The sequence below is a fragment of the Brachionichthys hirsutus genome, chromosome 12, assembly GCF_040956055.1.
Source record: "Brachionichthys hirsutus isolate HB-005 chromosome 12, CSIRO-AGI_Bhir_v1, whole genome shotgun sequence".
NCBI classification, from domain to species: domain Eukaryota; kingdom Metazoa; phylum Chordata; class Actinopteri; order Lophiiformes; family Brachionichthyidae; genus Brachionichthys; species Brachionichthys hirsutus.
The window spans coordinates 5172757-5199723 of NC_090908.1; the positions used below are offsets into that span (position 1 = coordinate 5172757).

At 43.1% G+C, this 26967-nt stretch overlaps 3 protein-coding genes across 3 annotated transcripts in view; 1 reads left to right on the top strand and 2 right to left on the bottom strand.

Moving 5' to 3' along the window:
• trappc10 (trafficking protein particle complex subunit 10) overlaps positions 1 to 735 on the bottom strand; it is a 9915-nt gene extending 9180 nt beyond the window's left edge. Inside the window, exon 1 of the mRNA XM_068746487.1 lies at positions 716 to 735. Coding sequence (XP_068602588.1) covers positions 716 to 735 — 20 coding nt within the window. The remainder of the gene's footprint in view (positions 1 to 715) is intronic.
• Positions 736 to 2499: 1764 nt separating this feature from the next.
• On the bottom strand, positions 2500 to 5930 carry cnga4 (cyclic nucleotide gated channel subunit alpha 4). Its single transcript, XM_068746488.1, is given in 7 exon segments — positions 2500 to 2587; positions 2589 to 3096; positions 3384 to 3549; positions 4516 to 4761; positions 4910 to 5493; positions 5649 to 5755; positions 5836 to 5930. Coding segments are annotated over 7 exon segments (1743 nt in total). The 5' UTR covers positions 5880 to 5930.
• A 6288-nt stretch (positions 5931 to 12218) lies between these two features.
• Positions 12219 to 24527, top strand: fhip1b (FHF complex subunit HOOK interacting protein 1B). The gene is made up of 11 exons (XM_068746007.1): positions 12219 to 12347; positions 14771 to 15172; positions 16379 to 16609; positions 17956 to 18201; positions 18465 to 18632; positions 19519 to 19598; positions 19784 to 19953; positions 20611 to 21954; positions 22524 to 22702; positions 23450 to 23612; positions 24220 to 24527. The coding sequence occupies exons 1-11, from the start codon at positions 12219 to 12221 to the stop codon at positions 24525 to 24527; spliced, it is 3420 nt and encodes a 1139-aa protein (XP_068602108.1).
• The last annotated feature ends 2440 nt before the right edge of the window (positions 24528 to 26967 follow it).

The following is a 26967-nucleotide window of genomic DNA, read 5'->3' on the forward strand; positions in this document are numbered from 1 at the left end:
TTCTGACAGTTAAAATAAATGTTTTTCTTGTTATTCTTATTACACTCATGTGCATATTGTTTGCATTGAAATGCACCAGCACACGTTGCCTCATGGCCCAGCAGTCTGCTTTAATAAACAACTGAAGTTGTTCAAAAAGTGTGTTTCGTTATCAGTTTGAGTCCAGATGTGGTTTCATTTAGTGAATTTATGAATTCCTACAAAGTAAAAGTCTTCGTGATAATTTAATTCAAATGAGGGTCCATTGACTCGACGGACTCATCATGTCATGTGTTCAGGTCTCATCATGTCGTGTGTTCAGGAACCGGTTTGGAGTTAAACCAACAATGAGAAGTTACAATGTCAGCTGTAGAAAAGAGGAGAAGAAACATCTGCTAATGTTGAACATGAAAGTGAGACTTTAGGGGAGAAAGGATGCAATTATTGAGGACGAGAAGAAAGAGTAACTTAAAGTAATAAGTAACTAGTTACTTTTGGCAGGGAGTAATAAGTAATTGAGCCAATGACCCTCTCAGACCATAGCCCAGTTAAAATGGCCCTCGACATGGGACTGCAGCCATCTATGAAATATTGGAGAATTAATGTCTCATTATTGACAGATGATAATATTATATCAGAAATCAGATCAGCCATACTTGATTATTTTGTAATGTAATTACTTTTTCCAACAAGTAACTAGTAATAAGTAATATATTACTGATCTTGAGTAACTTGCCCAACACTGGTCCCGACCATGCAGGCGGGCGCTCCGCCGAGATCACTCAGCGTCTCAGCCGTCTTCCTCCGGAAGATTTCCGGAGCGCTCGTGATACCGAAAGCGAGACGTTTGAATGTGTGTCTCCCGAGAGGTGCAAGGAATGTGATGATGATGATGATGATGATGAATATATTTATTAGATAGAATGTTAGAGTACAAGTACAGTCAAACAGTAGCATGTATTACAGTACAAGTACAGTCAAACACCCTGCCTAAGAGGAGCATTTCAAAAAAGCCCTTGCGGTCTTGATTCCGTTGAAAGTCCTTAGTACATAAATCATCGACATATACCAATACCAATAAAACTAATATTAAATTACTCAATTGATGCAAAATAACAATAAAATAAAAATGTATTACACCACAGATGCAAAATAACAATACATTAAAATTAAAAAGACACATAATATGTACAACGTAGGTGGACAAAAAAGGGGGGGAGGGGTTGATCCGTAGAGATTCGTGATGACTATCTCCGTTTCTGCCCCCCTGAAAGGTGTATTTTTAGGGCCGTTTTGAAGGAGGCCAAAGAGGTGCATGTTTTGAGGGCAGGGGTCAAACAGTTCCACCCTTGGGGGCAGTATTGTAAAAAGAGGATTTACCCACGTTTGTCTTATAGGAGGGTGTAATCAGGTTGCTGTTTGAGCTCCCTCTAGTGTTGTGGCTGTGGGTGTCACTAAATCTTTGGAGGTGTTTAGTCAGGTAAGCAGGGATTGGGGGGACTGAGGGCAGAGCTGCATTGACTATTTTAAATGCCAATCCCATTTTGAGTTGTTTAAACCCTGTCTTTTACCCTGAGCCATTTTAGGCTAGCAAAATGTCCAGGAAGAAGGTGGGTCATGGGCCCCAGATTGAGGAGTAGCCGACCCAGATTGAGGAGTAGCCGAATTAGTTTGTTTTGGGAAGTTTGGAGCCTGGTTTTCAGGGACACTTTGATGTTGGAGTACCAGGAGGTGCTAGCATAGTCAAAAAGGGGCTGAACGAGGGCTCCAGCAACAGTCCGGAGAGCACTTTTTTTGACTAAAGTAGACATTCTGCCCAAATATCTTGTTCTATGATTGACTTTTTTGATCACCTTAGTTGCCATACTATCACCAGACAGGTATTTGTCAAGAACACAGCCCAAATAGGTAAACCTTCCATTCCTCTCAAAGATTTTAGAGGAAGCAGTTTCCAGTCAGCTGTGTGAATTCTTACAAGACAATAAGTTATTTGAGGTTTCAGAGCTCATCATAGCACAGAGACAGCATTAGTTAAAGTCACCAATGACCTTTTCATAGTATCTGATAATGGACTAGTCTCCATGCTTATTTTATTAGATCTCAGTGCAGCCTTTGACACAATAGATCAGGGCTGTCAAACATACGGCCCGCGGGCCGGAACCGGCCCGCAAGGAGGTTCTATCAGGCCCGCAGGATGAATTAAATGCTTTTCAAGAATTATCCGCTAGGGGGCACACTGTTTTGGTCAGAGTCGAAGACACACAGCATCACTGAGACAGACCAAACAGCATATGGTAGCTGACTTTGTGGGAGACGCAACTGTCAAGTGGCGATGCTGCTCATTTCCCCTGTCTGAGAGACGTGCGTGTGACGAGACCTAATGCGTGCGTGAAACGGTACAAAGACAGGATTGCTGTGGGAGTTTGACACACGTTTTCAGGTATTTGGTGAACTTGAGACAGAACCTTCTGTTTTTTGCTCATCTTTCACAGTTAAAGCTTCTGATGTGTCGACATCCAGCTAGAAATAATTGATTTGCAATCGATTTCGATTGATTTCGATCGTAGTCATTGTTTCCACATCCTCTTTTGTGCTTTTAGTGCTCTCTCTTAGTCACGCCATCTTCCTCTCCCTGTTCTTGTTTTCTTACTTTTGAATCCAGACCCTGATCTTCTTCTCCCTCTGCCTCCTCTCGCTCCCATCCAACCTCTCCTCCTGTCCCTTCACCTCTTCTTTCTCCTTCTTCCCAATCCTCTGACTGATGAGCCACTAGCGCTGCCACCTCCGCCTCCAGCTGCTCCACCCTGGCCTGCATTTTGCGGTTGCTGGACTCTAATTCCATCATTAGTCGAGCAAGTTTTGTCTGCAGAATTTCCAACTTGGTCTCTAATCTTTTTATCTTGGTTTCTACTTTCTCTGCCTCCTGTTTCTCTCCCTCCCGACTGTCTACCAGCATGCCTATTTTAGTGAGGATCTGTCTGCCTTTCTCTTCCAGGTGTCGTTTGGCTGCAGGGAACTCTGATAGCACCTCCGTCAGGTCCTCTTTAGACAAGCTGAACAGGTCAGAATGGCCAATGCTTCGGATGTTGGCGGTGCGGCGGTTGCCTGACTTGTTCCCTGAAAAGAAATACACAGGAATGTCTGTAAAACCTTGATGTGCAAAAAAAAAAAAAGACAAACAAAAAACGACTAGTATGCTATTATCTGTCTGACCGATGTATTTTAGACTTTAAATAATATTGACCTGATGTTTAGCAATTTGATTAGGAAGGTGAAAATTTGAACCATAGAGGCCAACCTTGGGATTATTTTTAAATGGGCACCAATTTAAAGACACCACAGTTTCACAAATTTTTGTTTGGCTTATTTATAAAAATGTTAAATGTTTCTGAGAGCTCTGTTACCTTTGATATTCAAGATACTTATTTCCCCAAAGAAATTCCCGTCACTTAACACTGCAAACTCTGTGATTCCGTCGTCTGCAACAACAGCGAGTTTTCCCTCTTTGATGATGTACATTTCATGACCTATATCTCCTTTCCTGCAGACGTACTCGCCTGGACTGAAAACCTGCCAAGCAAAAGACACGAGAAGATTTTTCATCTCTTCATCTACTAATTAATAATGAATTCGGCAAGCCGCAGGCTATTCAGCATTTCATGGCAAGAACCTTTGCATTGAGCTATTGAATGTTGAATCTAAGATGAGCTGTGTCGATACTTGTGCTTCTAATGTGGACTTTACACGCAAAGGTATAAGCAAGAAAATAAAAGACAAATGCGGTTTCTCCCTAACCTTTCACTAGATACTACATTTGTTCCAGTTTTGGTAGTTTCTGTTGTGGATGTTGTTTTCACGTTTGACCTGTGTTGATTATATAATTGGCATGTATCACAAACTGAATGTAAAATGACCCTTACACTAAAAGGGCACTACAGTAAACCATCCCAGCCCCATGAAGAACTGGTTCCTCCGTTCTATGCTGCAGTGCCCAAATGCCACGCTGATGTTTGTGCAACAATCTAAATGACAAATATCTCAATTAATCTGCAATGATAGTCACTTTCCCATGAATCAGTTGTTCTACAGCATCATCTATGTTAAGACAATAAGCAATATCTTGCTAAGATTGATTATTGACCAGATATCTTTTTCTTTTTTTACTCTTTCAGTGCCAGCCCCAGTTTTCACTCATTTTGCCATATTTTTAAAGCCCCACAGAATATTTTGCACCATGACTATGCAAACAGCGATTGTACCAAATGGAAAATTAAAGTCTCTTCTTTCATGAGGGAAAAGTGTGTTCCTTCCTACCATTTTTCGTTCTTGAGTTATTGGCCGTTGAAGAGAGGCAGAATTTGGGTTTGGGTTTAGAATACACAAACTTATGTGTGTATGGTATGAGTCAAACTGGACTTCAGTGCTACCTGCAGCTACATGACCTTACAAGTCATCAGCATCGCCCTTTGCCCATAATGCTGTTCTTGTCTGAACTCCTTGAGCCAGCTGTTCCGTCTGACTACTTCTGCTCCTGACCTGAGGCGTAAGTTTCAGCACCAGCTCCTCCAGCAGACTTTTCTCACAGCTCTGGAAGATGGTGACTTTAGAGAATGTTGGAAGATGAACACTGACAGCGATCTCTGTCCTGAGGTGGAGCGGTAGCTGCTGCAGGATCTCGCTCTCTCGCATGATCTTCTTGTTGATGTGAAGGTGCTGGTACCAGTTGTCAATTCGCTGTCGAAGCTCCTTGCTAATATGGTGGCTCCGCAGGTATGCCTTCACCTTTAAGAAAAGAAGCTCCTTCATCTCTTTTGAACAACTGCAGTTCACGTCAAAGCATGTAATTGAGCATGGAGTTCAGGTTGTGTATGTCATATAAGGAAAAATGTCATCATCATCACTAAAATGATCACAAAGTTTTCCAACTTGCCAGCTCGTGATTAGGAAAGAAGACATTATCACGGTCCCTTAGACTCGTGATGACACTTCCGACATTCCCGACAATCGATGCAAACACCAGCACCGCAATGAGCAGGTCTGCAATCATAAACAAGTACTCCTCTTCCCTCTTTGGCAGAGGGGTGTCTCCCACGGTGGTGAAGATCTGGGCAGAGAACCAGAAGCAGTAGAAGTACTGACGCCGCATGGAGGCAAACTCTGGCCTCGTGGTGTTGGGGTAGACCCAGTGGTCACTTCCGAAGCCAATGTAGTTGGACAGCGCAAAGTAGAGACACGCGTTCCAGTGGATCAAGACAAAGATGTAGATCATGAGTTTCGAGATACGGAATGTGTTGGGGTACGAGGTTCTCGTCTCCATGCGATCCAGGGCCTCGTTGAGGCGCGGGAGGCGCAGGAGGCGGTTGATCCTCACCAGTGGCGTTTGAATGCCAAAGACAATGTAGAGAAGATCAGTGGGCAGCAGCGAGGCCAGTTCCCGTAGGAAACGCTTTGAGTGGAAGTAGCGCTTCTTCAGCTGATTGAGATCCTTGATTAGGATGCCTTGATCCAAATAACCTGGAAACAGTAGGACAAGGTTTTAAAAAAAGAAAAATCATCTCACTAGCAGGAACCAATTAAATCATGAATAAGATGCAGTCCAATGACAAATGAAATGAGAATTTCAAGAATTTTATTGTATTTCAAGGACAGAGTTGAAAGGAGCATTTTACCTGTATGCACAGTGATGGTCATGTCAACCACGTACATGAGGTCTGACAGGTAATCGAGAGTCAGCCACACCGGCAGGAGGCTCAGAGCGATTGAAGTGAAGCATGTTCTGAGAAAACATCAGCGTTTGTTGAGCGACTGCAGATTTGACATTAAATATTTGATGACTGTTCCTATTCTTGTCTGTACCTCAAAATAATGATCACTGAGTTGTAGAAAATGGGGAAGATCATGATCTGGAGCCAGATGTAATAAAACTGCTCAGCTGGGTCGACCAGCCACTCTGTCCAGCTGAGAGGGAGAGGATGATGAAGGACAGAGAGATGGGCACGAGGATTCTCAACCTGGTCGTTCTGTCATGGTCTCCTATGTGATCTGCTTCTCTGACACTGCTGTTCCATGTCTTGCAGTGTGGGAGTGGCCGTGGGAGAGAGACACCTGGAGACACCCTTGCCAGTCGTTTGCTACTCGAACCCTCCCCTGCTGACACCCTGGTGCCAGATTAGGATGCTTTGCCTTCTTTACCAACTCGTGTTTCCCCATTTTGTATATTTTGTTTTGGCAGTGCTTTTGATTTCCATCCTTTTTCCAGCGCCTGTTTCGAGTTTAGTATTGCGTGTTAACGTTTTTCTGGGACCTCAGCCAGTCCAAGCCTTAGGTCGTTTAGTATAGCCAGTTTGTATTTTCTGATTTATGTTATTCTGTATTTACCTTTTTGAATATATTAGTGACGTGTTTTTTACTCCTGCCTCTGTCTCTGCATTCTGGGGGTACACCAGCTTGATCAATACAACCTGTGATAGATTCACTGTGATGATGTCATTGTGAAGTTAAGATAAATAACACCCAAAGACTGCAGTTCATGGCTTTCATATCAAAATGGATAAATGATGCCTCAAATACGAAACAAAAAACATGGTCTTTAACTGAATGGGAAGGGCATACATTTTAGTTTTGTGCTTTCATTTCAGCACAGAAGTTAAACACATTTTGTGGAAACTATTAGAATATTTAATTCTCCATAACGCCCATCTCTGCTTGGTTGAAAGGACTCAAACAAAAGTCTGTTATTTTGAACAATGATTTAGCAGAATCTTGATTGCATTAAAACCCGAGATCATACATTTTAAGGGAAATGCTCTTATTGTGGAAGACGGTGCTCTAATACACGACTGAATCAAGGCCTATTTCCTCACGTGCTTTGTTCTTTACGAGTTTAGAACAAGTCAAGTCTGAATAAATAATTGGATGAAAGAATCCCTTTGCACCAAATACTGCACCCAAAGGATCAAATGATAAACATCCTCATTGTACAGGCAATAAACAGATCAAACATGAATTACTCACTTTATGTGAAACTTCCGATCCTGATTGTTGCTGTGCTTCCCATCATCCTTGATTCCATCTTCTTGGTCATCAGCCACTTTCTGCCCTCGGTGCCATCTGATCAGTCTCTGCCACTGGTTAGCTCTAATGCCAACAGCTGCTTTAGCCATTCTTCAAAACAACAAACTCTGAGCAACACTTTTATTTCTAAATGAGGACGGCCGCTGCTCTGACTTCTTGTGAAGTAGTTTTCTCTTTGACAGTAGTTCAATCGTTGCTGACCTGCATCAGACACTGGGACATGGGTCTCCTAACAACAACCCAGGACAACCTGAGCACTGCCTAGCGATGCATGTCTCTATGGAAGGAAACCACAACAACTGTCATGCATCCATTGGGAATTCTTCCTTCGCAGAGCAATCAGAGAGGTTTTCCTTTAAACACATCAGAGGCTGCAACTACAGGCCATACTGGAGAAAAGAACGCAAAATGTACCAAATACACTATAAAAAAAGACGAAAATAATACTAACTTGACAAAAACAAAATGACAACATAAACTATGTAATTAAAAATCTAAATGTAACATTTATATTTACCTCCTAAGACCCGAACTCTTGCATGGCATGCATTTTTTGTTACTCTTGGCTAATTGGGCTGATTGGGACCGGATGAGTGTAGAAACAAAGAATTATCTTTTATCATGATGTAGTTTCAGAGAAGAATGACACCCACATGTGAGGACATATGTGTTTAGAATGTTGATAGAATTAATAGTCACAATTGAGTAATGATGCGCAAAACGTTATTTGGTGCAAACATTTTGGGGTCTAAACCAAAAACCTGATGTCGACATATGTGGACGCCAGATCCCTGGAGGCTAAACTACATCAAAATATATAAATGTATTTGACCACGTTGTCTGCTGTAGTTGTTGAATCGGCAATAGAATTGGTCGCTGGCTCCTTCGCAAGTGGAGCAAAATGTGAATCCATCGATTTGAACAACTTGGATCTGTCCGCATTCTCTTTGTGATTCTTTGTGTACAGAAATACGAGGAAAACGTATTGGTTCACAGCTATGTGATTCTCACATTGCCTCCGTCTCTGCAGTTTGGGGTTCACACCTTTCAGGCCCAGAGTGGAACGTCACTCGCACTTTGGGCTTGAGTACATTGAAAAGTGGCACGCCTCATGAAAAAGGTTGCTGACCCATACCACTGTATGCCTGTGGTATATGCACTCACGTCTGCAAACATGACCACAGTCCCGTTTGGCTTTAACCCTCTCTTGTAACAGGAGCTTTCTAAAATGGCGTGACAGCTGTGAATACGCGATATGCAGCCTTTTAGAAGCATCATCTCTGACGTGTCCAGCAGGCCAGACCAGAGGCACCGACACAGTCATTCCTCTTAAATCACTACCAGAGATGCTAGATGTCAAATTGTGGTTGAGAATGTCCTCGTTAGGATTTTGAACAGATTTGGGAATCAGGATTGCAAATAAAATAAATCTGTGACTTGCTAAGGAGGAAGGTTGGCAGCAAAAAGCTGGTAAGGCTTGTTCTGTGTTTGTGACTGAACACAATTGAGGGATTTCCAACAACCATCTACATATTTCTGAATTAGCTGAGAAAGGATTTAGTGAAGTGTGTCAGATGTATGTAAAACCACTGCACTGTTTTTGTCCTGTCTTGTTAAATGAGAAAACACAAAGCATTGCATGAGAATGTTGGAGGCAATCCAGAATGTGCTACTCTTCATATGGCATTAGCCTTTTAATATTAATTTCACATGGAATATTTCTTAAGTGCATTTCACTATTTTGGAGATTGTTGTTCCAGTTGGTCACTACCTTTAAGTCCTTTATTTCCCACGGGTCAAAAGGTTTAAAACACCTCAAGGTAATGCGTGACTGTGTTAGACAAATGATCCTTTTTACTGTAATACATCAAGTGGATCAATGCCTTTCTGGTCACAGCCATGCTGCAGTTTTGAGTTGTGAGTGAACTATATGATTGAGCAACCTGGATCTGAGCAAAAAATATTATTTACAACAAAAACTAGTGACGATGGAGCTTCATGAAGCATTGAAGCCTTTCATCAAATGTGTTCACTCCAGCTTCTTGTGATATTTTGCCAAAAGTCTGTAAATGAAACTAAATAAAGTATGCAATGCATGTATTATTATATTGTGCCTATTACTGTATTTGACTGAAAAAATAACTACATACCTTTTAACAGTGGGGTGTGCGTGGCCAGTGAATGTGCGTGTGTAACATTTGGTTATGGGCAGTGAGTGAATGCAGTGAGGAGAACATGGGTAGGATTGACTGATTTCACGCATATTTTTCCTCGACCATGCTGAATGGATGGGTGTCCTCCATCACCACGCTAACCAGGTCTTCGTCTGAAGAAAGAAAAAGGAAAAAACTAAACAGAAATGTTAAAATATATCACACACTTGAACGCTCTCGTGGGGCGGGGCTGAGGAGCGTCGCTGGGCGTGTGTGCGTCAGTGACGTCGTGTGGGCGGAGCTAAAGTAAGATGGCTGCGGGAGAGAGAGGAGTGTTTGACAAACCATCAAACGGGATGTTTATCTGTCGCTAACAGGATGCGCAGCAGCCCCAAGGAAGCAGTGGCGCATTTGTTAGTTTCACCGGATCGCTATGGTCGAGCTCTGCAGTTGTCTTCCGTTCATTTTGGGCGCTGGTCAAACCTTTTCTGCGCTGACATTGTGGAATTAATTAGCAGCTAGTCGTTAGCAACCACCAGCGCTAACTTCATAGCATACCGACGAACAGGGATCCGTGGAATCAGCACCTCAGCTGTGAGACCCTTACAAGCACCCGAAGTGAGTCATTTTTGAATTGCCACATTCTGACTTCAACTACTGAACTGTCAAGTTAAAGTTAGCCTTTCTGCGCGAGCTAATTATCGCTGTAACTAGCTAGCTATGTCGTCCCACTTGCGGTGAGTGTTGTTTTCTGACGAACCTTCTGGTTCGGCCAGATTTAAATCTGAGACATCATGGTGTCTGTAAGGTTCGGGTTAAAGCCCAAATACTGTTAACATCGTGACAATTAGGCAACCCAAAATGCTGTCAGGACTGTGTGAATAAAGTTATCACGATAAATGCAAGGTCATACTGTTTGATGCTTGTCTCAGGAGTTTGGTTCGCCCACGTTTTCCCACGAAGGAACCCCCAAACTGCAGTGATTTATTGCATCGTAACTATATTGGTTTTGCTCTCACTGAAACTTAACCTCTACTCAAACACTTAATTACAAACTGTATAATTACTACCTATTGGAAACAGCACATCAGATTCAGTAACCCGAGGCAAATTGTTGGACACCAAAGCGACAGTCCTCAGATCGATAAAACAATCTGTAATATAAACCTTATATATGAAAAATACAGTAAACTCAGGAAATGCATTTCAAAAATAAGCCTCGTGGTAAAAGTTAAAGGCAGCATCAAGATGATTGATGATTATATTTTAGTATCTTTGCTTTAAAAAGCTGGGAAAGCTTGAGCATCGACTTCGCAGTGGAGCCTGAACGCATCAGTGATCCAATCATCCTGCACGCTGAGCACCGTTGAATGTGATGAGCATTAAATAATGCATGTAAACGATACAGGTATACTATTTTTTTAATTAAAAGTTATAGCGTGTTCATTGTGGATATATGCTGGTGTGTTCATCTCCATGATGATGCATTACCTTTGGTCCTGGGAACTGTGATGAATATTTATTGTTCAGTTTTCCTGTCTTTTAGAGAGCACTGCTTTGGAAAGTCGTGCACATTGTGCTTCTTATGTTGACCTCTTTGACTGTGACGTCTTCTTACTTGTGTTACGTATTATCATACATTTCATCTTTCGTAGAAGAACAGCTCGCACACCGTTGAGTTGCTTCGTGGAGCTGCGCCAGCCGAAAAATGTACATGAAACAAGTTACAACAATATTAATGTTAAATAATAAAAATTCAAGTAATAGGATACTGAACTTATTCAATGACACACCCTAGATGAGAATTGATTGAAAGTGGGTGCCCAAGAAAAGCATTAGATTAAAACATCTCCTAAAAACTGGGCAATATACTTCCTTAAAGCATGAACATTTGAAGGTGGGTGAAGAAGCTGGTGTCGTGGTGTTTCACAGGTGTAAGGGCTCAGTAAACATGCTATAGAAATACTCTATTGATTGTGCAGGTGGACATTTTTACCGACTTAGGTCATTTTTTAATTTTTTTTATCAGAGGTGTGGCTCTGACTTCACTAACATTGCCGCTGCAAACACAAGTGGTCGTTGGGGTTCTGGGAAAAACACAATGATCTAGAAATGTGAGGGACAGAGTTTTCATTCACGTCTGTAGACCAGAATATGAGCTGCAAAACAAGAAAACAAAATCGGGCGTGGCTGTCAGCTTGCACGCTGTAGGAAGTGACAGAACGTTGAAAGGAATCCTTCCCCAGTTTCAGCCTGCCTGAACCTCTGAAGGAGAATATTGACCTCTAGACTCTGGTGTGAGACGGCAGCAGTTAAGTCAAGCTGTGGTGCGTTTGATCATTAACCTCTGGCATACTCCCTTGTCTTATGATGGCAGTCTCCCTTTAGTGCAGTCGGTTGGTGAACTTTGAACTCCTTTATGTATTTTTATGATGCTGTGTGCGACCTGAAATCATGTTTTGAATTTCCGTCTGTGGAATACTTCACGTTAACCTGAATCCTGTATTTGTCTAAAGCGTTTGAGCACAAAGGAGAATTTTCTGTGAGTATTATTCAGTTAGATTTACTCTTCCAAGTCTTTTTAATTATTAAAAAAAATGTCAACACTCGTATACCTGCTGTGTAAAATTCTCAGCAAAGAAAATGTGCATTCTTATTGAACAAGAAAACTAGTGCTATTATATATGTTAACATATATCTGAATACAGTTTATAGAATCGTGTAGATGTGTCTTCAGGTCCGAATGCTGATGTGTTGTATTTTCTATATTTGTCCCCAGGCTGCACACTGGCTGGATATGGAGTGGAGTTGGCTTCAGACTGGATGACGGGGTCACACAGAGTCTTAAATCCGCAGCAGGCCTCTCCTAGACATAGGAGGGACAACACATTTGCAGCTGACGTCTCCCCTCCCTCTCTCTCTTCTGATACACTTCTAGCCTTTTTTAATTGTAACTCCTCCTCTGGTCGTTGAGGTTTTGTGACCTTTGACCTGCCTCTCACTGGATTCACTATGAGCTGGTTGAGTAGGTTGAACCCTAGGGGTACTGGTAGTCGATCTGGACACAGCGCCGCCCCCTCCAGCCCCTGCACTGCTGACCCAGAGACCTGCCTCATGGTGTTTAAGAACCACTGGAGACAGGTAAGCAGGAGACGCACCGTCTTTTCGAATCTTTGTAAAATGGCACATTTTATAGTCGTAATGAATTCACGCTCTGCCTTTTGTTTTTTTACCGCCTAAATTCTGGATGGAGGTGGTGTTGTAGTGAATATTGTCAGGCCATATGCTAGGTTGGGTGTTGGATGGTAGAGAAAGGAGAGTTCTTTCGTGAGATGGATGAAGTGATGCAGTGTTCCGAGGAAGAGAGACTTCAACAGACATGAAGGGTGCGATGGAGAGGCAGAGGAATGCAAAAAAGAGATGATGGTAGATTTTTCCAAGAGGAATCAATTGGCTGTTGTGAACACACATTTCAGGAAGAGAGAGGATCACAGAGTGATCTGCAAAAGCGGAGGAAGGTGCACGCAGGAGGACACCATCTTATTCAAGAGGTGTAATCTGAAAGAGATCACTGACTGCAGGGAGATGGGAGGGGAAAGTGTTTCCAGGCCACATCAAATGGTCTGCAGGATAACTCTGGAGGTCAAGAACAGGAAGAGAATGAAAGCAGAGCCAAAAATCAAGTGGGGGACGTTGCAAAAGGAAGAGTAAAGGCACTATGTGGTCAGGGAGACTTACCAGAAGACTTGAGAACCACGGGATACACGTCGGAAGGTCGCTGGCGTTTTAGTCAGGCAAGAGGAAGGACAAGAAATGGGACAGGTAGAAGGCAGTGCGAGAGAAATACGAGTTATGTGGAAGGCTGGACATCACGGGAGGAGAAATAAAGCTTTACCTTAGGTGATAGAGAGACCAATTGGTTTACGGAATCATTGTCTGACCGGACACCCAGCGTGAATATTTGCGTATTGAGTTAGTTGTTGGGTTTGATGATGGAGGCGTAGCTTGGCTTTACATGCTTCTACTATTGCTAACTTGTTGTATTATCTCTAAGGAAACATGAGACCGAGTACTGCTTATTAGTCTGTTGTAGCAGAAGTCTGGATGGAATGAATGTGGTTTGGGATCGAGGAAATCAGGATTTAGAAATCCCATCCACTCCCTTCATTTTTAAAATGTAAGTTTTTCAAACACATGAAAATGGATATGAGAGTATAAAACATTAGAGATAAGGTGTATGAGTGTGTGTGTGAGTCTGCGTACATTCACCAGATGGGTTCACAGCAACATGGGTTTTCATTGGCTTCTGTCTTGCCTCTGTCTGCACAACCCAACACAAGCCTGCAGTTCCTTATTACTTTAGTGATGCTGACTGGCAGCTCTTGATGAAGGCGTGCACACTCTGCCCGTTGTTCAGTTTATTTGTGTTTTTTTAAAGCATTATTACATGAATTTGTGACAATATTCTTTTTATCTTAAAAAATAACTGTTTCAAAAATTATATTGTACAACATTTGCAATAATCTTTTTCTTCTTGATGTTCTTCTCTTTATTGTTTATTCTCCTTTTTCTACTTCTTGTCCTCCACCTCCAACCTTCTCTTCAGTCTCTTCACTTCTGTTGATGTTTTCCACTGACCCAGAGGAAGAAACAAAAAAATATTGTTCCCATAAAATATAATCCAGTTTCACCAAAAGCTCAGAGCCGAGGTGTGTTTGATGGAATGATCCTACCAAAACAATAAAGTGAATCATCACACTGGAAGTTATTTTAGTTTGTATTTTCTCTCTAGTTTTTAGGTAATCCAGCCGTCCCTCTAGATCGCAGTTCACTTTCCACGGATTCACCCTATTTTGCGGATTTTCTTGCCCAACATGTGTATTCATATCGTGAGATTCTGCAGTATGTAGAAATATTTCCATTATTTTATTGATAAAATAAGCATTTTAGTCCATAAAAAAGATGGTAAAAATAAATAAATGAAAACAACGCGTTGAATGAGATGTGCATTTGGAAAACACAAAGAGTCTCACCTCGCTCATCAGCGCGAGTCGTTGGCGTTGTCTACTTTGCACTTGTGTTTTTTTGTTAAAGTTTTTAAATATACACTACTGTTCCAGCAGATGGTGCGTTGATAACGGCGCAGGGAGGGTTCATAAAGGTAAAAATACACGTGAAATAATAAAATAAATATGGCACCTTCTTCGCGGAGCTTCACCCCTTCCAGGGGGTCCTGGAACGCAAAGCCCGTGAGAACCGAGGGACTGCTGTATAGTGACATCGGCTTTAAAGGAGATTTGTTACATCTAGTTTTGAATCTACTTTTACAAGATAATGTACTGCTTCTTTACTTTACTACAACATCTGCATTTTATCATAGGCCCAGTATGGCATTAATCTGTCATTTGATCACCCATTCGCTGCTCCTTATACAAGAAATGATCAGATTGCGTCGTCACGGACATCTAGAATCTCGCCTGACAGCAACCGAGTCCTCGTAGAGAAGAGGTGATGTCCAGCATTGAACTTTGGATTGTAATCACTGTTTTTTCATTTTATTTCAGCTCTCTTGGGTGTTGGAGCAGCAGGAGCCTTCATCCTCCAGCGATGACCTAGCAGCAGTGAGGAATCACACTGATCAGATGCTGTGTCTTCTAGCAGAAGAACGGCCCGCTGAGAACTCGGGTAGCACCGCCGTGCCACCCATGGGTCCAATCCTGGAGCTCGTGGTCACCAAGGATGTTCTCGAGTGCCTGGTTCAGTGGCACCTCCGCCGAGGCCTGGATCCAGACAGTCAAGGGGCGCTGCTGAAACTGTTTGAGATGCTCATCGGCCAGTCCCAGCAGCATCTGCTGCAGTACGCAGCGGTCCTGCACCCCCTGTTGAGGCTTCTGGGAGCTTGTGCTGACCCGGAGCTCGGTTGTCCTTCAGCACTTGAGAACAGCTTAGTACTACTCCTCAACCAGGTACAGCCACCTAAACTCTGTAGGTTGTTGCATTTTACGTCCTCTTTCCAACCTGAAGAACATGGCTTGTTAGTACTACAGCAAAAACGACTGGATAATGTACCCCAGACATCCTTACACAGATATTTGAGTCCTGACAGGAGCACAAGTTGTACAAACTGTTTAGATTGGTGATTCCCAGAAGAACCTTGTGGAGGAGGACATTTAACTGAATTTAAGTGCTAAAAAGAGCAGTAATGCTCAAATTGGAAGAGATTTTATAAATGTATCCAAGAAAATATTTAACTGACCCATAGATTACCATTCACTGTGCAAGCACTCATTTGCTTGTCTGTTTCAAACAGAAAGTTTCCATTATTTTTCTCACGTTCTTACAAGGATAAAAGGCTATTAAACACCATAGAGTGAGATTATCTCCTGATGACACCAAATCATCATAACTGCCAAAGAACCTGTCAAACATGACCACCAGAAAACTAGAGTTTGGCTGAACTGCTGCGATGTTTTTTAAGATAGCTCGTTGATTTACTCAAAATCAGAGATTTGCTGAAAACAGGATCAAAACACCAACCATGAAAAGTAAACGTGAATCGGAGTTGATGTGTATTTTTAACTGATTTGTGAATCCGTAAATGGAGTTTTTAATGTTAAAATGTAATGTTTTTTCCTGACCTCATTCTGGATCACATCCAGAAGACATGTTGCATGATAGTTTATGACTGTGATTTTTGGTGAGTGAATTTAATGCATATTTTAAAGCCTATATAAGTACATGGGGGGGAAAATGCAGATTTTTTTGTATCCAGACAGGCATCCGGATCGCTCTCAAAATTTAATGGGATCTAAGTTAGACCTAGACCCATCTTCAGATTTTTTTCTAGATCCATCCAGTAGTTTTTACTAATCCTGCTGCTCAAAAACGGAACCTCCTCGGTGGAGGTAAACATCCAAATGTTGCTCTGTCACACATGTTTGCTTTTGTTGTTGTTTTTTTACTTTGTCGCCAACGTTGAAAAACACTTGGTTTCTGTTTGACTTAAAATCAATCTACCTCTGACTATGTACATTTCTTGGAAGGTTTTAGGGCGGCACAATTTATCTTACAGACTCATGCAGCACTAGAAGTTAAGTACTGGTGACATCATTTTCAGAGTTTCTGCACCGTGCTGCGTTTCTTTAATTTCTTTAATTCTGACTCCTGTTCAGGTGTGTGTCTCCATGGCTCGCCAACCTGTGGTTCTGGAGATGTTGTTCCAGGTGGCACTGGCTCAGCAGGGCTCCACCAATCTTCTGATCTTCTCCCTGCTGGTGCCATTCATCCACCGGGATGGCGCTATTGGACAACAGGCCCGAGACGCCCTGCTGCTGGTCATGGCGGCCTCAGCCAGCCACGAGGCGGTGGCGCGCTACATTGCTGAGAACTCGTACTTCTGCCCGGTGAGTGATAGCGCTCATCAAAAATATGCTGTGTAGAAAAGATTTGTATTTCAAGAGGTGTATTCATTAATTTGCTCAAGCAGAAGGGCGATATTAAGAGCACAAAGCCTTCCAGAGGTGCAATTTATGTTTATGTACGTGTACGTGTGAAGTACAAGTACCCTCCTCCTCCTCTCCACTGCAAACCGCTGCTAGCGCTTCCGTCTGTTAAAAGTTATAACTCATAAAACCACATTTGATATTACAATAATACTGTATATCATTTATAATATCTGTGTGTGTGTGTGTGTATCTACATAGCAATTGAAAAAGGTTTTTCCATTTTTATTAGCATGTTTTTAGACGCCCTGAACAGATTAAATTATTTTAGATAGAAAAAATCTATTTAACATATAAGTGATTTGAGTTACGAGCTCGGTCCAGGAACGCATTATACTTGTATATCAAGGTATTACTGTACATGGTTCACGTACAGCAGGTTTGGCAAGATATTGTCTTGTACAGTGTAAACTAATCCCATAAGAGGATACTTCACAAAATCATCATATGTTAGAAACTCAATTGTATAATAATATATGTATATATCTCCATTTAGAAGTGAGGCATCATGATATATTCTTAGTTTTCTTAATTCTGAATGTGCACATGTACATAATAGTATGTATTAGAGCTGGGCGATATATCGAATATACTCAATATTGTTTGCGTGCGATGCATGAAATAATCACATCGCGACCATCGAGTACAAATTGTTAACGTAAATGTTTTAACGCATCGGTACGTAATTCTCTTTGGCGTGTCGCTCCCTCGCTCTCTCCTGGTGCACCTCTCATGGCGACCAGCACACTCCCCCGCCCATCCGGAGAGCTTTCCTGCGCACATGCGTGTTTTTGTGTTAGAGCGAGCAGAACAAAAGGTTATGACCCCAGGCGAGTTTCCGAGTTACTAAAGCATTCATTGAAGATGGAGACGGAGGACTTGGTTCCAAACAAACACGGCACTGGTTGCACAAATGCCATTATTTATTTTTATTTTTTAAAAGCTTGTGAGTGCTTGAAAGCAGCCCGGTTTGAAATAAAAGGTTCACTGAACTTAACTTGATTCTGATTCCACCCCCCCTTTTTGCGTGCACATTTCCAATCCAACGGGAAGGGTCTGCTTCAATCCCTACTTCTTATGTCAAGATATTACTGTACTTAAATTATTTTATCGTTAAGCCCAATATCTGGTTGTGATTCATTTTCTCCTAATCATCCCCCCCGCCGCCGCCATTGTTACATCACTGATGCATTTACCTGCAGATTTTTACCATTGTCTGACCCACTGGCCTGTCTGTGTCGTATCAGGTGTTGGCAACGGGCCTCAGTGCTCTGTACTCCTCTCTGCCCAGGAAGATTGAAGTCCGAGGAGACGACTGGCACGCCCTCCGGCGGGAGGACTGGATGGTCGTCTCGTCGCTCGTTCTGTTCATGAACTCGCTGGAGTTCTGTAACGCAGTGGTGCAGGTTGCTCATCCCCTGGTCCGCTCTCAGCTGCTGGACTACCTCCACAATGGCTTCCTCGTACCCGTCATGGGTCCCGCGCTCCACAAGGTAGGGAAGGGATGAGTGGTAAAAAAAAAGGCAACAAATACAGGCATCCCTCGCTAGTTTACATTAAACCATTTTTGAGCTAAAAAAAAATAAATCCCAAGGCATTGAGCTTCAAAAGCTGCCTGCATGGAAAAATACCGTTAAGGCTGCGGGTACTTACCATATTCAAAAAATGTAATGAAGGATAAAAAATGACCGGTCTTATGAAAGACTTATGACATTCTTGAACGGATGACTCATATTCTGAGTCTGTCTGTTTGCAGTCCTCGGTGGATGAGATGATCGCCAGCACCGCCTATCTTGACCTCTTTCTGCGCAGTGTGTCAGAGACGTCTCTCCTGAAAACCTTCCTGCGCTTCATCCTGCTGCATCGTCACGACAATGACACCATCCTGGACACACTGCTCACACGCATCAGCAGCAATTCAAGGGTAGAGAAAGTGTTTGCAATATAGCCTCAATGCCCTTCAATAAACTCTGTTGAGTGGGCGGAGTTAAAGCTTGCTGAACATGAGTTTGGCAAAAACCAGAAGCATTGTGTTGAACATTATTTGTAGCTAGGAAGTCCAATCTGCAGGATAATTTCCCAAATAAAACCATCTCAGTCTCTGAGAAAATGCTGGTCTCTGGAAAAAGAAACATTCGAAGCATGAGTTCATCACTTAACCCACATGTGTCAAACCTGTCCAGTGGAGGGCCGAGACACTCCAGGTTTTCTTTCCAACCATCTCTCCAGCAGCTGATCTCACTAATGAGTTCCTTCTCTCAAATCGGAGGTGTTGATAATTACAATTACCAGGAAAACCTGGAGTGTCTCGGCCCTCCACTGGACAGGTTTGACACCGCTGGCTTAACCCATTTAGTCTCTCCAGCTTGTCTTCGGTCTTTCCTGAGGCGTCCTCCCGGCAGGACGTTCCCCAGGGAGATACTCAAATCACTCAAATGTCCAATACATTTTTCCCATATAAAACAACTGAAAACATTTTAATCTGTGTAAAAACACTCAAATCAACAGAAAAAACGTTTATATATATATATTTCTGTATATACTGTTATAATATATCCATCTTCATCCGTTTATCCGGGGCCGAGTCGCGGGGGCAGCGGCCCAAGCAGGGAAGCCCAGACTTCCCTCTCCCCGGCTACTTCTTCCAGCTCTTCCGGGGGGATCCCGAGGCGTTCCCAGGCCAGCCGAGAGACGGTCTCTCCAGAGAATAATTATAGAATAATGAAAACGATGTTCCATTTTTCATAAACGATGATGGTTATATCTCGCACATGAAAGAAACTAAATTTTTCCTCGCTTGTGTTTTGTAGCTCTGCATGGTATCGTTGAGTCTCTTCAGGACTCTTCTCTCCCTGAACTGTGAAGACATCATGCTGCAACTCATTGTCAGGTATGCCTGCAAATTTAAAGATATCCTCCCAAATATTACATATTCATAGGCTCATTTAAAATGTAGTAAATATACCTCTGCATCCACAGTTTTTCATATTAACTCAAATTGAAAATGTAAACAAGTGGATAGTTACTCAAACTAATATAGAACATACTCTCTCCACACGTGTGTTTTACTGCCAGGTATCTCCTGCCCTGTACTCATGTAATGCTTAGTCAGCGTCGTGCTATCAGGGAGACCGACATGTATGGAAAGTCAGCAGACAAGTTCCTGTCACTGATTCCACAGTGCTGCCAGCTGAATGCGTCGGCCTCGGCAGATCGGGATGAAGACGGTGTATTCTGGGGAAAAGGTGAGGAATTAGTGCTCATAAGAAAACTGTTAACATGAAGTAATCAGCTTCGAAGCCTTGAAATGTGAGCATAAACTAGAAGCATACAGTTTGTGTTGATTGGATGGCATTACATTCATTTGATTGGTGACGTTCCAAATACAGTGAAACCTTCGTTTGCGAACAAAAAGGTGGTCTTCTCATCCTTGATTACTTCCATGTTGTACAATATTTTGTTCCAGCTAGCTTGTTTTGTCTACTAGCATTGTTTTGCTTCCCACACACCATTTCTCTCTCACTTGAACCCTAACCCTCTTGTTCCTTGTACTCTCACACAGACATGCGTAGCACTCGTAGCACTCTTGCTTTGTTGTTGTTTTTTGTACTTCTGATGCTACATTCAAAAACTACATACAGCAGTATGGCCTGCTTTTGGCTTCTAGCTGCTGCTTTTAGCAGTGCTAAAAATAAGGAAAGGAAAAAAATCAAAAGCTGCTGGTATTCAAACGCAGCTCATTTATACGTGCCAAAAACACAATCTGAACAATCTGTGCGCACGTTTAGCATTTCTTTTAAAGGATAGTGACAAACAAGAAAGGAGGACGAGGAGCTGACGTGCATTAATTGTTAATTTAACATAGTGGGGAAGAATTACCTGTTAAATTTTCATTCTTGCAGTTCTGAACAGTACCAGCATGGAATCTCCAGCCCCAGCCCGACCCAGCACCCCCCCTCGCTTGGCCTTCTTCATCCGCCAACAGAGCAGTGGAGGTGGTTTGGGAGGGGGTTCCTCTGCACCTACCAGCTTGGAGCAGCTGCAGTCCCATCCCCCCTCCCCCGACAGTCCGATGCACCAGCACCAGACTCCCACGGAGTATCTGAACTGGGACTCAGGTTACTTGGAGTACCTCAAAGACGCCAGACGTGGCATCGAACTTTGCTCGTGGGCCTGTCGTGACTGGTCAGCGCCCTATGATGGAGAAAAGCCCTCCCCGAACACAGTTCCTCAGCCCCCACCTCCACTTTCCTCCAACCGGTCTATGGCTGTGTTCCCTGAGCACTTCTCTTTACAGCAGGGAGGACACAGTAATACCCCTCCCGGGCAGCAGAGGGCAGCCATTGTTGCTGCTGCACGATCTGAGTGGAGCAGCTCAGAGCGGGACAGTGGGGAGTGGGATGTTACAATTGGCAAAAACAACTGCATAAGCCTGACGCCGCGGTCTAAGAAACGCAGTCTGCAGAAAGAAGAGTTCCTGCCAAAGTCTGTGCCTCATCTTGTCCCCTCTTCCTCGTCATCTTCAGCCACTCCTTTATCAACGTCTCACCCCGCCTTGTCCCGAGCCCCTCACAATTTGCCTTCTCACATCACTGTGAGCTACCAGACCATATATAACGGAACAATTGTGCAGGGACATGACTGCACAGATAATCGGGACAGAGGACTGGAGGTAAAGAAAGTCAAGAGAGACTTGGGGGAACAGCAATATTTGGATGAAAATGCAAATCAAAACGGATCTCTTGTCACCTGCACCTCTCAGAGCTGCACTACTCTCCCACAGTCAGAATGTCCCGGCCTGAACCAGACTCCATCGCAGCGCTCCATCACCCAATCAATGCCTGACACCAAACTGCTCACCAGCAACACCTCGGACACTCAGACATCCTCAGATCTTCCAGAAACCAACCAGGCACAGCAATCTGTGGAGAGTCTCATCCAGGAGCTGCTGGAGCAGGCACCAGGAGAACCGCCGGTCACCGGAGACCCAAACAGTCAGGGCATTAGTATTGAGGCCTTCACACAGGAGCTGAGTGAGCTAGAGGACCGAGTGAAGGAGCGCAGTAGAGCGGCCCACCAGCAGGAGGAAGCTGCTGGGCAGTCCCCGGCCACGGAGGGACAGGAAGAGCAACAGTCGACCTCAGCCCTGGAGAGGAAACGGACAAATGACGCAAAGGGAGAAGGGGCTGTGCTCGGCCTCGGCAGTCCTACGCCACTGAACCAGCCTACCTCTCAGCCATACACAGGTAAACTCGGTTTATTTCTGCTGCCAGTATGACGTCATCATTATGGTTGGTATAGTTTTAAGGTGTATGTCTCTATTTGTCTAATTATAGTTTAGTGTCCAAAAATGACACCGATGAATTAGCATTTATGCAACATACTGTTATTTCAAAGCGGTTACCTATGAAACATTTGTGTCACATTTATAGTGCAAAATCCTGAAGTATTACTTTTGTTCATTGTTCGCCCATTCGAAGGTGGTGAGATACGCGACACGGATTCCATAAACATCAGTCAATAATCAACAGATATTGAGGAACAAATTTTGAATCTCCATTGACTGCAGTGTTACAGAAACATTTAAAGTGATCCAGAATCCAGGATCTCTTGTGGATCGTCACCAAAATGTAATAATTCCTGGTGACATTCCCGAGATTTCCTGAAAATGTCATCAAGATCCGTCTGTAGCCTTTTGAGTTGTGTTGCTAAGAGACAGACAGATAAACGGCGGCTAAAGCATGACTGGTTTTATAGTTTGAGCTTAAATGCATCAGATCATTTTGTATGCCGTATCTGTCCGTTCTCTGTGCAGGTCCATTCATGGTGGTTCTGTTTGCTAAGCTGGAGAACATGCTGCAGAACTCGTTGTATGTTAACGTCCTGCTCACAGGCATCGTGGCCCAGCTGGCCTGCTATCCTCAACCGCTCCTACGCTCCTTCCTGCTGAACACCAGCATGGTCTTCCAGCCCAGTGTAAAGTCACTGATCCAGGTACATGCAAACGTGCTACATATCGTTCAAGGAATGTTCTCTGTCGATGGTGCTCATGATAATTTGGGGGGGGGGGTTCTTGTATTCATATTTGAAATGATGGCTGCTCTTTCTCCATACGTGCAAGATACCAGACATGGACGGCGTTTTAATATTTGTCGATTATTTCCTTCTGCAATTCAACAGTTCTCGCTGTTTTTCTCTTTCCTTTTTCAGGCGTCTTACCTTTGTTTCGATCTGTCACTAAGAGCTTAAAAGAATAACTCCAAACAAACACGAAGGGAAAAATCTGCACAGTCTTTCTCCTACGGCAGGTCGACTCAAACTGAACCTACTCGGGTAGACCCCGCCTTCGTTCGCGTGCCTTCAGTTTGCCTCGGCTCCACTCGTGTGTTCGAACTCCGAAAATCTGTTCGATTTTAAACTCCATTTTTTTGTTCGAGAACCGATGTTCCACTGTACCCGAATCCACCGTTCTTCCTCTTCTTGGATTAGAAATGTCTAAATTGTTTCTGATTTAACCTCCAAGGGTAAAAAAAATTCAAAACATTAAAAAGCGCTATTACTTATGGTAAATGTATGTGTGAAGGTGGTAAAGAACGTGTACTAATACCACTATTCAGACTTACCTCACTGTTGCATGAAAACAGTCGGCCTGTTGTTAAATGAGAGAAACTAATGCTGTCAAAATAATCCTTATTTGACATTAAATCATTGAAACCCAGTGTTTTCCCTGACTAACCACAGGTCTTAGGCTCCGTGAAGAATCGCATTGAGGCGTTTGCGGCTTCCCATGAAGACTTTCCAGTGATGCTGAAGAAAGCCCAGCAGTACCTGGTGGCCCGAGGCAAAGTGGACTGGTCGGACTCTCCTGGAGCAGTTCCTCCTCTTCGGCGCTCTGATTCTCTAGGTGAGGATGACAACAGAACAACCTGCATTTACATACGTATATGTAAATGCAGTATAAATACTGTATATACTGTATGCGTAGTTTTAGTAGCTACTCGTTCAGACCAGGATGTCTGAAACTCGTACAGAATCATATTTCCGAAGAAGTTTGGAAGAAACTTGAGCCCATAATTTTTTTGAATAGGACGATCTATATTTCCATGCAAATATGCATCTATATATCCAGCTATAGCTTTAAAAGCATGAAAGTTTACATGGTATGACTCGTGTACTGGAGTTGGTTCGAAGAGCTTTCGTACAATTTACCTTTCAAGCTGCAGGAAATAACTTGTTAGATTCTCTAAAATCACTTTGTCCTCATCGTGGTGCACGAGACGTAATCTGGTGAAAAGATCTGACAGTCAAAGCTCCACCTAGTGCTCCTAATGCGGTTTGGCGGTGTCGATCACGTGTTCCTCTTCCTTTACACGCTCACTCCGCTGAGGGGCGGAGCTTCGGAGGAAAACTGTTTAAATTCAAACGCAATAACCAGAACTCATGTGGATAGTAATGAGTTAAAAAGCACACATCCTCTTATCGTTGTCACAACTTTAACGCTTTTCCTACAGTGAAGAGTCGTAAGCCATCTCTTGGGGAACTTATCCTTCGCCACACGCACAGCCCGACCCGGGCTCGGCACGCCGCCCAGCTGGCCTTCGCACACGTAAAAGACAGCGGCCAATCGCTGCACAGCGCTCTGTTCAGAGGCGCCGGAGGCGGGCCCGCCAGCCTGGAGAAGCAGGCCGAGGCACTGAGAGTGAAGAATGCCGTCTACTGTGCTGTCATCTTCTGCGAGTTCCTCAAGGAGCTGGCAGCCCTGGCTCAAGAGCACGCGGTCACTCTGCCCTTCCCTCACAGCCAGGAAGCCGAGGAGTAGATGGCAAACTCCTCAGATTAACGCGGACCCACCATTTCTTCTAATCTGGGTGATTCTCCCAACACTCGAGGACAGACTGGAGCACTGAGGCTTCTGTCATGGATCATCCACACTGACAAGGCGACTATAATGGTGTTGCATTTGGGGGGTTTCTCGTTTTGCCAAAATCATGACAAACTTATAGGACTGGAAGAATCTTCCTCATCTGTAAACTTGTGGTATTGTGCATATCATGTATTATATTTAGATTCTATACAGAGAAAATCTGTGGAAACGTGTACAGAATCGTGCCATGTGATGGGATACACAGTAAAGCCACAGATAAAAGAAATAGTTGCACATACTGGTGCTAGTAAATACTCCATTTGATTTGTTGAAAGGTTTTTGTCGCACGGTGAAGGAAATTATGACAAAAACCAAAAATGACTTGTCAGGAAAACAGTGAGAGTTTAAGTCTGCTCAGCGAACAACGCAGCGATCCAGTCGGTCCCTCCATCGATGAGGACGGAGCACTGAAGAGCATCACGTTCTCCTCGCTGCTGCGAAGAACAGTCTGAAATCAGATGAGAGGAAACCTGGAGGCTCTCTCAGCAGCTCCACCATTAATGGACCGGATCTCGTGTTGCTGCGTCTGTTTGTGAATGAGTTCATTTGAACAAATGATGGCAGGTGACTCAGGCTCTTCAGGCCATTTCACCTGTTGCCCTCGGGGTTTAACGGCAGCTGTGCTTACATGTCGTACGCTTTGTGGGGGAATGCTTTTTTAAAAACTTTTTTAAAAAGGATTTTTATTTCTATTGAGCATTTGCACGGTTTTCATTTACTTGGAACGTCATTTTAAAAAAAAGTCCTTGTGAGGCATTCACTGACTTTCCTTTTATCGGATTTCTGTGAGCTTAGGTCAGCTGAAGACGAAGCAATCTCCATATTCTGTTCAGCTTCCAAGCCTCTAAAGCTCGAAACAGGCCCAACCGAACACGCAGCTTGTTCAACATGGAATTTCATGCGCTGCTATTTAGTCAGTGTAACAGCTCCTGTGTCTTTGCTTCACTGTTTGGTACCAAGTATGAACGTGTGAGAGGATGTGGAGGAGTCCATGTCCTGTGATTGGGTTTTAGTTTATTCCATTGTGTCTGAGCATGAATGAAGTTACTGCCACAGTGTTGACAGCTTTTTTCCAAGACACGATGCTCTTCCTTTTCCTCTCGGCATGGAGCGAAGATTTTAGGTTTCAAATTGTTGCCATCTTATTTTAGTTTGTTCCTTGTGTTTGACAGGTCTGCAATTTCTTTCTGTTTCTTGTCTATAAAGAAAGTAAGTTAAGAGAAGATTGTTAGAAACTTTCAGACTTCATGCAGCTTTGTTTTTCTGCAAGGCTCCTGCCACCCTGTCTTAACCTTTTAAATCGAACACATCCTGTTTGATCTGTCGGGTCAACTTGTCAGAGCCATAACTTGAGTGTCGTTCTTCATTACTCAGATATCTATCACATTTTTTATATACATTTCTTAACACTCCACAGTTTTCTAAATAGCATTAGTTAAGAGTTTTTGCATGTTAATTAAGGCTAGGTTTCTAATTAAATAATAACTAGGTAGTATTTTAGAATACATTTTCTTCGGGTTGAGCGTCTCGTGCCCGCAGAGATTGGCGATGGCGACATCGTTCACTCACGTGTTAGCAGAGAAAGCCCGCCTAAATTCTACCTGCTGGCATCGATCCATCCCGGCCTGCTGTACATGTTCATGTTCACCTAACAGAAAAAGATGGTGCCATGCCTCGCCAGGCTATTTTTACACTTCAGATTGTGTCTCAACAATTTGTACAAATGGATCTCTTAGAAAGAGAGAAAGAGAGAGAGATTGTGTTGTGGTAAATATTCGACATCTGAGTGCTGCCACACAGCGGCTTAGTCGCATTGTAAATTAGCAGTAATTTCTTTATTCCCGCGATGCATTCATGGACGCCAAAGATAATCTCTCCAGCCGTCGTAGACCGTTAAATGCTGCACAATCTGCACACTGTAATGCATCTTTTTATTGCAGTCGCTGGAAGTGCTGTCAGACGTCACAATAAAAGGTGCCAGTTGACAACGGTTCAGAGCAAGAGTGGCCAAATACAGCACAGGAAATGTATTAGAACGTGAATGATGAAAAGGCCTTTGAGTGAGTATTGGTGCTGAAACATCGCATATCGCCAGTGTAGACCTGAACGACCCTCGGGAAGGTATGTTGTGAAATGTGATTCAAAAGATTTAGATTTGTTTTTCTGTTTGGTTTGGTTTTCTTTGGATGGAATTGAAAGCTCATTACACCTTATACACTACCCACAATCATTTCACACTGCTTACTGTGTATTTATATATTTTTATTATTATTGTCTTTTGTAAAAATTTAAAGACGGATACTGTAAAAGTTGTTATGGGGTGTTTTTATAAGGG